Raw genomic sequence first — 12,386 nt, 5'->3', positions numbered from 1 at the left:
AGCGGAAATACGTGAAAACCATGCGCTTTTGCAAAACGTTGGAAAACAATCTTTTACCTTATTTTTCCAAAAGATCGCGCGAACAACACTTGACTTTGCACAGTAACGATAATAACAGCTAAACGGAGCAACGAAGGCACGCCGATTTCCCGCCAAAGTAGATAGACAACCACAAAAGCCTGCAAGGGTTCAATCCACACGTAATGGATCAGGGCAAAAAACTGAAATCAAATAAAAGTATTAGATTTAAAGTTAGGGCAGTAAAGGAATACTAAGTACATACGAATACTGTGCTGCTGGCAGATAAAAATATGCTACAAACCTAAAAAAAACTTACAAAGCAAAAGTGGGAAAAATGTCAGAGAAAAAAATTAAGACTTCTAAGAAGAAGAACCAGGTGTACATTATTACTACGTTCAATTAAGTCGATGCAAATCAAATCGAATAAGATAATACAAAATATAAGGTAATTCAAACAAATATAACATTACGAAGTTAGTCATGTCTCACGAATACGACAAAGGTTGTAATTGTAAGAGGTTAATATAAACTATTCAGTCAGATCGATTTGAGTTTCCTAAAATAGGAATAATTTATTTAAAGTCGGTACCTTGCCTGGTTTAATTTAGCGGTTTGCAAAAAACAAACAAGCAATCTTGCCTGATCAAATCGTATTAGGTCAGTTGCGCTGAGATTAATGATTTGTCCAGTTGTCGTCGATGCTCGTGATTTCTGGCTTAGTCGCAAACTCTGATAAGCAGCGCTATATTTTCTTCTTTTTATTCAAAACTTTGTAATACATGTGGTATTACAGTAGCGGATAAAAAGTGAATTGTCACTTGAAACAAAATGGAATGGCATCGAAGTAGTTTTCTGTTTAATTAGGTGTTAAATATGTTTTACGTAAAATGTCATTTTATACTATCCCAGGTATAGCGAACGTTATTTGTTGTGTGGGTCACAAACGAACCCTTAATCCTTAAATAACGCTCGAGTGGGCGATACACCTAAATAAATGTTAATTTAATACAAAACTTTGCTTTCGTGGTTTCTCTCAGGTTCTTAATCCAAGTTTTAGACGATTTCCAAATTAGACTTTCACGAATTTAAGAACCACAACAATAAACAAAGTTACACCATTCTATTGTTGTAAAAACGAATTTAGCAAGAATGTTTACAGCCTGGCTTTACACGCGTTTATTGAAGCGAAGTTAATGTAGGAATAATTCGCGACCCTTAAAGCACTTTTTTGCACGACCCTCAATTTGGGAAGCCGTGGTCTCAAGTGTATAATAGCGCATTCTAACAAAGATTTTATAGATTAGAATATCATTTCAGAAATCAAATTTCGTTATTTCTAGTGAAACAAGTGGCCATTAAAAATCCCTGATGGGTCACTTTATGGGTCAGTTGATCGGGCACTCCTGCAGTAGTCCATATGATATATCATGCAACGTAAGGAGGTTGTATAACCAAAGTCCGCAAAATATACCTTTTTGTATATGAGGGCGCTGGTTACAACCCTTAGTTCCGAACCCAGACACATCTAAAGAAGCACCACATGTGCAATAAAGATGTTACAAGGACTGTGGCCGTGATGGTGGCAGCGTACATGTTGGCCGCAGTGAGAGAAGTACCGTTGCCATTGAAATAGTCCAGGAGTCCCGCCAGCCAAAACGGATTCAGCATGGCTATTGCGTTCTACGTAAAGTGACAGATTTGCAGCCTATAGTCATACAAAGTTTATCGATACCTTTAAGTTTAAACCAATGGTTCCGAATCTGGAAGTTGTCCTGCACGATTGGTTGAACCAACATTTGACAAAAAACATCCAATATAAACCAAAATTTTATCCAAAAGAAATACGAACAACCGCCAGTCTAACAATTGTATTGTTGACTTTTGCTTCAGCGAACCAGTCATGTTTCTAACGTGAGCTATTCTTTTCTTTTTAATGAATGGCCTAAGGTCCAGTCCAATAGCCCAGTCTAATATAAATAGAACTCGGGCATGCTTTTGGCGTTTAACCCCAACATTCCAGAAATGTCAGCATGTTGCCTAATTGAATATAATTGTATTCTGGTTTATGTGCAAACCAAAGTTAAGGGGGTCGCGTATGTTTTTAAACACTGGAAAGTGGGTCGCGACAACAAAAATATTGGGAACCACTGCTTTAAACTGATCGTAGGCGACAGTTTTCTGTTTGCTTGTGAATGTAAAACAAATCATAAACTATAGTTTAAGTCGTGTCCACGATTTTTATCTTTGCGAATGCCCATGTGCCATAAAATAACCATTTCGACATTTATGTTCTCATCACTGAGCGTACAAAACTTGGTTGACTTGCAGAAGCTTTTTACGATTCTACTTGGCTTTTCCACTCTCTGAAATGTTAGGCGAGTCGACGGAGTACAAGAAATTAAGACATTACCTTATTAGATTCTCACACAGAACAGGCATGACACCTAATTCAACTCTACCGACCTCTCCAAACGTTCACACGTTTCTATGGGTAATCTTCATCTATCAGTTCGTAAAAGTCTGCTTCTTCCAAATCTGTGCTGCAGCCACGCTTGAAAATGTCGTTCATCCACCTATATGTAAAGTTTTAAACTTGGATATTGTGTATTTGACTGTTCTTGTATCAGACCGTGTTTGGTTAAATTTGTTGTAACATTTCTTCTGAGAAAATTACGCCGTTTGTAATATTTTCTAACTAGAAAAAAAGGTTTGCGAATATATTGGCTGACGACATGGGGTTCGGTCTCGACGGTTTCCTCGACATCATCTGCTAAATTGCAAAAAAAGTTTATTAACCATACGTAAGCCTATAGTCATAGCGAAATCACTTCACTTACAAGTGGTTTACGATTCCATGAGTGTACTTGGTGAATATAGGACCGGCATGCCTTATAACCAGAGTCTCTTTTAAATTACCTTTGAGATGATGTTCGTTTCAAACTATGCCTAAAATATCAATTTAACAGATTTTAAGTACCTCATGCATCTCTCAAACAACATTAACACATGTAATGATATTTAATTCAGGTCACTTTAAATTTCTCATCAGTTTAGTTCTTTAGAGGCTAATAAAAATATACCAGTCGATGATGTGAAAAAAAACGGAGCGTTTTTTTTTTATTTTAACATAATTTTGATCCACAAATAAATTTAGCAAAACAGATCTCTGCTGCCTTGAAAGCAAGTGAAACGGTTAAAGCAAAATATACAAACAAACAAAAATGTCTCGCGCTTTTCTGGCTTGTATTTTTTTACAGATAGTCTGGTACGGTACTTAGCTGTATGCGGAGTTTTTCAACCTTGTGGTTAAATTCAGCCAGGCGCAGAAAACTTATGCAATTCCACAAGCTGATATTTTGTCATTTCATTAATGTTAACCGCCGATTACCATAAAGTTCATCCTCCCAGGATTTAAAGGTAGAATGAAACACAAAAATAGAGTAGTTTCGAGCCCCACGTTTTCTACCATCGGAAACGTAATTCACAACATAAACTTCGAGAAGTTAATTTGATGAAAGTGCTTAAAATGAAACATGTGAGAGACCAGTGATTCGTAGTAAAGTTTGTTTTTATCTATACAGTGTTTTAGAATTTTTTTCACAGATTTATAACTATAGTTATAGAACAATATTATAAAAAACATATAATTTCCTAAATTGCTTGACTTCTTGCGACCAGTAATGATGTACTTTCAAATATTTGTTTTCGCTAATCACATTTTATTCACGTTATGGTAATGCTGTGGTAAATGGCAGTAAAAAACAAATGAGCCCAACTACAATACACTAGTAGAACTCGGTCTACGGATAGACCGTTAACAGAAACTCACCACAAGAATGACACTTCGGAACAAAAAAGTTTTTCTAAATTATGTAGAACTTTTTTGACAATAATGCTTTCTTTTTGGATATTTAATCACTACATCCTTCTGACTATCTTTAACACACTTTTACAAGCGGTAACGTAGCATATCAGTAAAACAATTAACATGCATTTCCACAAAAGCCTCGTCAGTTCATATAGACAGCGCACTAAACTTGCTGGTCATTTTTACGCAGCTATGTTCGCCCGCTTCCCTTTTAATAAATCACAGAACAGCGCAAACTTAACAAAACCATTCGGTCAAGGCTAAAACCACAAACTGGAAATAAAACAAAACACTAATGCCACGCGGCATGCGAATGGTTGGCAACCTTTTCGATAACCTATCGTGCACTCGTTTGTATGTGAATTCACATAGACGAGTACACGCAATTTAGGACTATACTGAACAGATGTGAGCGAGTCTACTCGAAATTGCTGCCGTCTTCTGACGACTCCATCGAGCGATGAAGGTCGCTCTCGGCGTCGGTCAGACTCATGTCGCGGTGTCGCCGGATCCGGCCCGAGCGGCCTGCCATCTGGAATCGCCCGGCCAGGACCGGGTCCTGGTGCCAGCGGCTCTCGAAGGCACTCAGGTAGTCCTCCTGGTGCCTGTGCTGCTTGCTGCGGATCAACTGCCTTATCTGAGTGAGAAGATATATAGTTAAACAGGAGATTAATTGGAGAAGCAGTGTATTTCGGGTCTCACATGATACAAGGGCTATCGTCGTCAAACGGAATAGGCCTAATTGCATTTTTGGGACGTTTGTTGAGTGATGTATCGCAGTGTTGTAAACTTATAAATGACTCAAGTCCCAGTCAAGTCATTAAGAAAGCAGTTTCCAGTCATATAATTGAAATAAAAGTTAACTGCTAAACTATTAAAATTGGTATAGCCTATACTCGTGCAATTATTATTAAGCAATAATTTAACCAAAAAAATACCACAAACACATATATACAGCAATAAAAGTGTTAAAAAAAAAAAAAAAAAGTAAATTTTAATGAAACACACCTAATTTAATTTAATCCCAAGTGATTGACAAATTGACTCCAGTCCAAGTCAAATCATTCGACCAAAATAAGGACTTAAGTCAAGTCAAGTAATTTAAAAACAGTGACTTTTAAAGTCAGGTTCAAGCAGGGGTTCTTAAACTGGATTCCATGGACCCCTTGGGGGTCCGTGAACTAATTTCAGGGGGTCCATGAAGGCCAAATTGGAATATTAGTGTACGTTTAAAAAATTATCCAATTTAGAAAAAAGAGTTTAATTAAAAATAAAACGTTTTACCACTGAATGTCAGACTCCATTTTACTTGAATCATCAACATTTTTCTGACAGGCTATTTGATTGTGACGTCAATTTATGACGTAATTTTTAAAAATTTTTTGCCTACAGTGGTCCACGCGAAAAAAAAAATTTTATGGGTCCGCGATGAAAAAAGTTTAAGAACCCCTGGGTTCAAGACTCAAGTAATTACAACACTGGGTGTATGTGTTTGTATGTATGTTTCGTTTGTTGCGGCTCGCGTATGCTTGTTCCTACTTAAAACGGACCATTACATTATTTCATTGTTGCTGGAAACCATGTGACACTGTTACACAGCAAACTGATTTCGCACAACCGTGGTTCATTGGGGGAACAATAGAAGTAAAAACAATTAAAATACACTAAGAGGCTCAAGCGCGAGTAGAAAACGATAAGGTTTTCCAAGTCTAACATGTCCTCTGTAACACGTTTGCAAATATGTGGTAGCCTCATGCAAAACAAGTGTAACGGGAGGTCTGCGCCGCATATACAAAATTATAGACAACTTTGAAAGCAAATGACTTATATTAAGAAAAGTGTAGGCGCCACGCTTGTCATATAGCATTACTATATCACCCCATAATTGAATCCTAATCAACCAAAAAAATACAGTAAATAAGCTTCTAACCGTATAGATTGCGGAGTGAATTCATGTAAGTAATACACTAAGACAGACTGTAAGTCCTATAGTCTAAAAAAATGGTAAAAGTGAGTAGGCCTACAGCACAAGCAAACATGTTTTTGCATGTTTTTTTATTATGATACAAAACATTATTATACAAAACAAGATAAAACTAAACTAAATATATTTTCTCAGTGATCTATGTTAAAAACATATAATTTGGTATCAATTGTGGCTTCTACGGAATAGTTTTTAAATAGCACGACCTAAATACTGAACAACAAAACGATATTCTTTAAAGCTATCGGAAGCAATTGTTGTGCCTGAAGTTTATTGTTTAAAAAAAGTTAATTCATTTTAAATTTTGGTTAAAATACCTTTTTGAATCCAAAGTACTTGAGTTCCATAAAGTCCATTACTAGACAGACTACCGAAATGACGTACATGAAGTACAAAAAAATATTCTTTTCCTGTAATTAAAACGTATATGGGTATAGGTAATAGGTATAGAATTAATATGTAGCACACAATAATTTACATACTCAATATTGCCATATATTCACAAGAAATATTAGGTTGAACGGCTGTTGCATTAATATAAATCACAGTAAACATACTCCGAGGGGCACGAACTTTTTTCAGACGTGACCTCACAAAGTTATGTCGAAACGTGATGTCACAAAGTTACATTTTACCGTGACGTCATAAACATTAACCTCAAGAACACCACACAGTTAGTTTAATCTGTTAAAGTTACGGAGGTGTTACTTACAATACAAAAGCTACAATATAGAGATGTTATCGATTCGCGCAATGCAAATAAATGCCTTCAAAGTGTTTCAGTTGCCCCCTAAAATTGTTGGGCTGAAAACACACCAAAAAAGGTATATACACAATAACTATTTAGTTCAACGGCTATTGCTTCTATGTAAACAACAGTGCACACAGTCTCATATTAAAAAAAACATTTAGGCATAGTTGTTGTCTACGCAGGTTAAAGTTTTACCATGGGCCTGGAGACGAAGCACTCCACCCTCTGTGGACAAGGATATCCCTCACAACGGTACATTTCGGGTACGTAGAAGCGGAACAGGAGATATTGAAGGCCAATGAATGTTGCCTCGATCCCCATACGAACAAAGATATGGACCAGGTAACTGTAAGCAACAATGCGCAAGAAGTGATAAACGTCAAGTACATTTTTTTATAAACGACCTAGATTAACATATTGTCCTGCGACATCCATTACAAAAGGACTCGGCTTTTTTACGGGTAAATATATAAACCAACAATTTGTTGCCTATAATTAATTTAGCCGAGTTACAGTCACAGGTGTGATGACCGCTGGACAGCCAAATCGATGACGCCACAATAAAACATAAAAAACTCTATTTATCACATGTAAACTTTCGGTGTACCTTGATTTAAAGCAACCAAATGTGACTTTTTTAATTTTTTCGAGCTTAGGTATTTTGTATGCTGGTACTGCGACATGCTGCAGTAAAAATGTTACACCTAAAAAATCGACATGTTCATGAACTAAATTGGGTGGGTTACAAACATAAAAGAAAAAAAAAAGTAAAAGGTAAGATATCCCGTAATTGATAATATTTAAAATGCGTATAGGCAAATCGAATTTTCTATTCAGCAAATTATAGTCAAACTTTCAAAAATACTGTGATTCTAATGTATTTCGTGGCAGTTCGAGTATCGTCTTTAAAGACACTTTCGCCAGTGAAAAATAAAAGTGATGAAAAAATCGAGGTGTTCTTATCCTTGTGAGCGGAACGTACATCCAGTGTTAAATGGGGTTTTATATCAAAGGAACCCACTCACGCCGCCAGGATGGGTGGATCTCGAACAGGCTTCTTTAGCGGGTTTCGTCGCATGGAAACAACTTGAGGAATCGGGACTGGGTCGTTCTCGTAAGCTGGCTCCACGAAGGTCACTGTTTCACTTGCAGCATATTTGTTGCTCCCTTTCCGTGATTTCTTCAGCTCGACACGTTGCCCCTAGCAATAAGGCATACCCCGCAATATAGAAGATGAATAAACCACAGCAATATGTCATACAGCATTTAATTCGTAAAACAAAAGAATTAAAAGCAATAAGCTGCACCGGTCTGAAACGGCGTTCCAGAAAAATATTTTTGCCGGTATGTCAATTTGGTAAAAAGTGTTCTTTTTTCACCCTATAGGCCAACTTTTCTTTTTCTAGACATGTACCACATCATCCTGCCATCGCCTTAACTGCATTTAGACTAAAATCTTAGTGGTATATTAATGTACGACATCGAACGATAACCTAAAGTTTCTTAAGGTGCTTGGCTTTAGACGTCAATTTGTGGCTTACCTTTATTACATCTGAATTTGCAAGTGGTTAAAATTGTTTTTTCATTCTTCTGGTAAAAATATATTTTACGTTCACCCCTGGTTGTACGGTAAGTTTCGTTTGTAAGGTAGCTAAGGCTCACAGAAATGTTTTACTAATATTTTCTATGTTTTCTTAAAAAATATTTGATATATTTCTTTGTGGTATGTAAAAGCATCCAGATTTCTTTGTTTTCTTGTGGCCGATTGTTGTCCAATAAAACTACTGATTTTATGAAAATAATATTATTTCGATAGGTTGTACAATCATCATACCTTTAACTGTGAAACTTTTTCCTCCGAGCTGTTCCAGCCGTTATACTTGGGAGGTGCCTCGTTGGGATATCTCTGGCGAAGACTGAGGTTAACTTCGGGATCCCTTACCATTGGTTCCGTTGCAGCATCCTTTAAATGTATTTAAACATATCAAAGTATTGAAGCTTGTCCTAAAAATGTGGCTCTTAGAAAAAGTGCTTAACGTGACATTGTCTGATGTCGCTTTCCAAAATTAGATAAATGGCATATAAAGCGATAGAAATTTTTTACTCCCTGTTTAATGATATCCCTTATATAGCTCTATTAGCATTATCATCATTACATTTTCGTCATTAGACGCTGACTATATTGTTGCAAAGCGAGCTTTTTAGTGGGCACTTGTAGAAGGCAACTTAGCATACATTATAAACCATACATCGACATGAAAATAAAAACGCATAGAGAAAAGAAGATCTTTGTACGTTGTACCTATATGCTTTGCTATTCACAATACTGAAAAACAAGGTAGGCTAATTAAGCAATAAAATTTGATATAAAGAATCTATACCGCTTGATTTGCTTCCTTCTCCCGTTTTTCCCTCTTTTCTTTGGTGCTGTTTAGAGAGTGCATCGCCCAAACGATAAAGATTATGCTCGGGAGGCACACGAGAAGAATCTAAACAACTGGCGATTAAGTGTACGCACACACATGTATGTAGCAGAGGATACAATACAACAAGAAACAGGCTCGGGGGAGAAAACGCATACCCTTAAAGATAATTGGCATATTTTCCGAAATCCCGTAAAATATTCGAAGATGATAAAAAAGACAAAAATTTATAGGATTAAAAGAAACCAAAATACGCACGAACTCAGGTTAAACACAATTTTTTGTTGATCCTTTGCTAACCACCATGAAATACCCTTATTTCGGCGCCATTAGGCACTCAAGATGCTGAGCTGAAAAACAGCCTTCTGAAACCGGCTAACTTTACCTGCATTGCCCAAAACCGTATGTGCGAGATCGGGCTGAACTTGTTAAAGCACACATTGTCGCATCCCGGCTGCAAAGTGTTGCAAACAAACTTGGACTGCTCGTCGCCATAAACCTGTAAAGCAAGAATTGCAATTTGAGATCAAAAAAAGGTTTTTAAATATCAAGACAATTTGAACTGTTTTTCTCTTCGCAGATCTGTGTCGGCAATAGTTTTTGTATTGACTAGCATAGAAAAAAAATATGCTCAAGTTACATTGGAGCTATGTATTTTTGCTATAGCAGTGGTTCTCAACCTGCATTGTACAGATAGTAATTCGTTTCTTAAGCCATAAATTAGGTCGACGTTTGATTTGATTGGGTTGCCAGTGTTCATTTGTTTGATTTAAATGGTTTTGCAGTGTTTACATGATTAGGTATATTGAGATTGGTTCTAAGCAACATCCCGATTTTAAGAAAGGAACGGAAACAATACGATGACATGGCTCATATTCATTAAATTGGGATTAGTAATGCTATTGCCTTCTTTCCGTTGTTTTAGTTTAAATTTACAAAAGTTTGGTGAAAATAGTTGGGTCGCTAACCTTCGCTATATAGGCTACGCTTAAGATTCGGCTCGCCGCAAAAAAAGATTGAACAAAAATGCCCTAGCCTAATTGTTACGCGAAGACGCTGTGGTTGGTACACGCTCAATCGTGCAGCTTTAAGGTCTTCTGCGTTGGTTAGGAAAGCTAACGCAATTGCAATAATACTTCGGCTGCCGTAATATACATTTTCTTTGTAAAATCTACCTCAATCTAAATTATTTGGCTAGGACTGGGAGCGAAGTTTGTCATTGAACTATTTTTATTTGGCTTTACGGATCACAAGTAGGCCTAAATGCGAGTAGTTATGTTGAAACCAGGTGTTACGCATTGACAATAAAAAGCCGATAAGTGATACGCGTCCGGAAAAGATTAAGAACCACTGCGCTAAAGTGTGTATTTGTGGTGTACTTTTTCCTGAGGTTGAAACGCTATTTCACAAATTAGGGTTGTAAACCTAAATGTGTAAAATGGTGATAAGGCGACTTACTTTATCGCCGACGCTCAAAACAACGATAACGCGAAATATGAAGAGAAACGAAAACCAGTATTTCCCGATCAGTGTCGAGTGGGTAGCGACCTCAGCCAGAAGCTTTTCCAAAATCGACCAACTCATTCTTGCTGTTCAAGCTCGATACAAAAACAACATATAAAGCCTCGCTGTAACAAAGATCGAGGTTATACAAGTTTAACTTAGGTGGCAAGGTAAAGCTTTAAACAGAGATGTTGGCACGCGTGGTTTAAGTAGGATATCAGGACTTGCTAAATCACGACACGTTTGGCCAATATATAACTCTTTTGGAAAATAATACAGGCTACATTTAGTTTGGAGTAAGCGTATCGTAAAGGCAAATACTATTTCAACTGACGTTTACAAGTTTATAAGAATAATTGACCGTTTATGTATTTGTGTTTTACATTTTGTTGTGTAGTACAAGTATTATTTCTGTTTTACTACAAGGACTACTTATTTTTTCCGCGGTTGCTGGCGCTTATTCTAATACTTCTTATCACCTAACCTTAAAGCACAAATAACCCAAAACTTATCCAGATTTACATGGAACTCTATTTCCGTCACGTACAACGTTATCGTAAAACTTGTCTGCCCTTGAAAGCATCAAATCCATTATCACACACTTAAGATGAGATAAATTGCATACAAAGACAGTACAACTAGATAGGTTATCTAAACTGCGCAAGCACTGATAATCTGACATTAGGCGCTTAATGAACTCCAAAAACACGATTTTTTTAATCAAGATCTCCAATGCCTTTAAAACACGTCAAAGGTTGTGCTATCTGATCGCCAGTGCACTTACTGGCTGTACAGAGCGCATAGGCAAGTTCATGCTGGCTTAAAGACGAAAAGATTATACGAGCCCCGAGGCTTTGTTCAGCTGGGCCTGCCCAGCGTATACATATATATGTATACAAGCAGGGGTATGGACTTTTGGCATATCGAAATGACGCCTATTATTGCGCCCTGACCACTTGCCGCTGGCAATGGATTAAAGACGTGACAGAATGAAAATTGCAGACGCACGAAATTAACGCTATAGTTTGGCAAATTGTTTTCAACTGTAAAGTGCCGAAGGGATAAATGTCACGATATCCAGTGTCATACTGCCATCAGGTAAAAAGAACACCACAGTATCTTGTATCCTTGATACGATTAACAGCCAGTTTAAGAAACCAATTAATCGCCTCCGCTTCGTAAATCCGCGTTGCCAGAATTAATTTACTGGCAAACACGATTCCGAGGCGTGTGGCATCAAGATAACGGGAGATTGGATCTTAAGCGGCAAGATATCGGATCTCCTGGCCCGCAGCTAAATCTGCAGAAGTCGCAACACATAGCATACCAACGGTAACCTATATACAATATGCCTGTAATATTTTGAGCGTTCTTTATTTAAGTTAAACAACTAAACAAACATTGTTTTTTTAGGTTAAAAAAGAACTAAAAAATAGGTCGTAAAGGTTATCAGCGGAAAATGCCACAAAACAGCCAAAGGCTTGATCTGTTGTCCGTTTATTATATTAATATATATCATCTTTGTGTAAAAAGCCTCGAAAAAAACAAGAAAAAGAATCAGGATCATGATCCAAAAACATGCAAAAATATTTCTACGCGAGAACGTGCTTTAAATAGGGATTTAACAGGAACCATATTTTACATAAAGTGGCAATTCATATTTGGTTTCACCACTTATCAATCAAATATATGAATGAAAGCCAGAAATTGGATCTTAAACGTCGGAAAACTGCTACAAACAAAATACACCCCCTTAGTCAAGGGTCAAAATTTCAACACAGTAACTAAACCAAATAAAACGCGAATTAAAACTTGTGACAATTTTGCTTTAAGGTT

At 36.9% G+C, this 12,386-nt stretch overlaps 1 protein-coding gene across 1 annotated transcript; it reads right to left on the bottom strand.

Moving 5' to 3' along the window:
- Nucleotides 1-4,307: 4,307 nt before the first annotated feature.
- LOC146169297 (gap junction delta-2 protein-like) lies at nt 4,308-10,643 on the bottom strand. The gene is made up of 8 exons (XM_083386489.1): nt 10,506-10,643; nt 9,433-9,546; nt 9,006-9,113; nt 8,459-8,587; nt 7,650-7,825; nt 6,820-6,970; nt 6,191-6,283; nt 4,308-4,526 (listed from the first exon to the last, which is right to left on the bottom strand). Exons 1-8 carry the CDS (start codon nt 10,629-10,631, stop codon nt 4,308-4,310), a joined length of 1,116 nt encoding a protein of 371 aa, XP_083242615.1. The 5' UTR covers nt 10,632-10,643.
- Nucleotides 10,644-12,386: the final 1,743 nt, after the last annotated feature.

The sequence above is a fragment of the Ascidiella aspersa genome, chromosome 1 (assembly GCF_963924565.1).
Source record: "Ascidiella aspersa chromosome 1, kaAscAspe10.2, whole genome shotgun sequence".
NCBI lineage: Eukaryota > Metazoa > Chordata > Ascidiacea > Phlebobranchia > Ascidiidae > Ascidiella > Ascidiella aspersa.
This window is presented reverse-complemented; position numbering and strand designations above follow the sequence as displayed.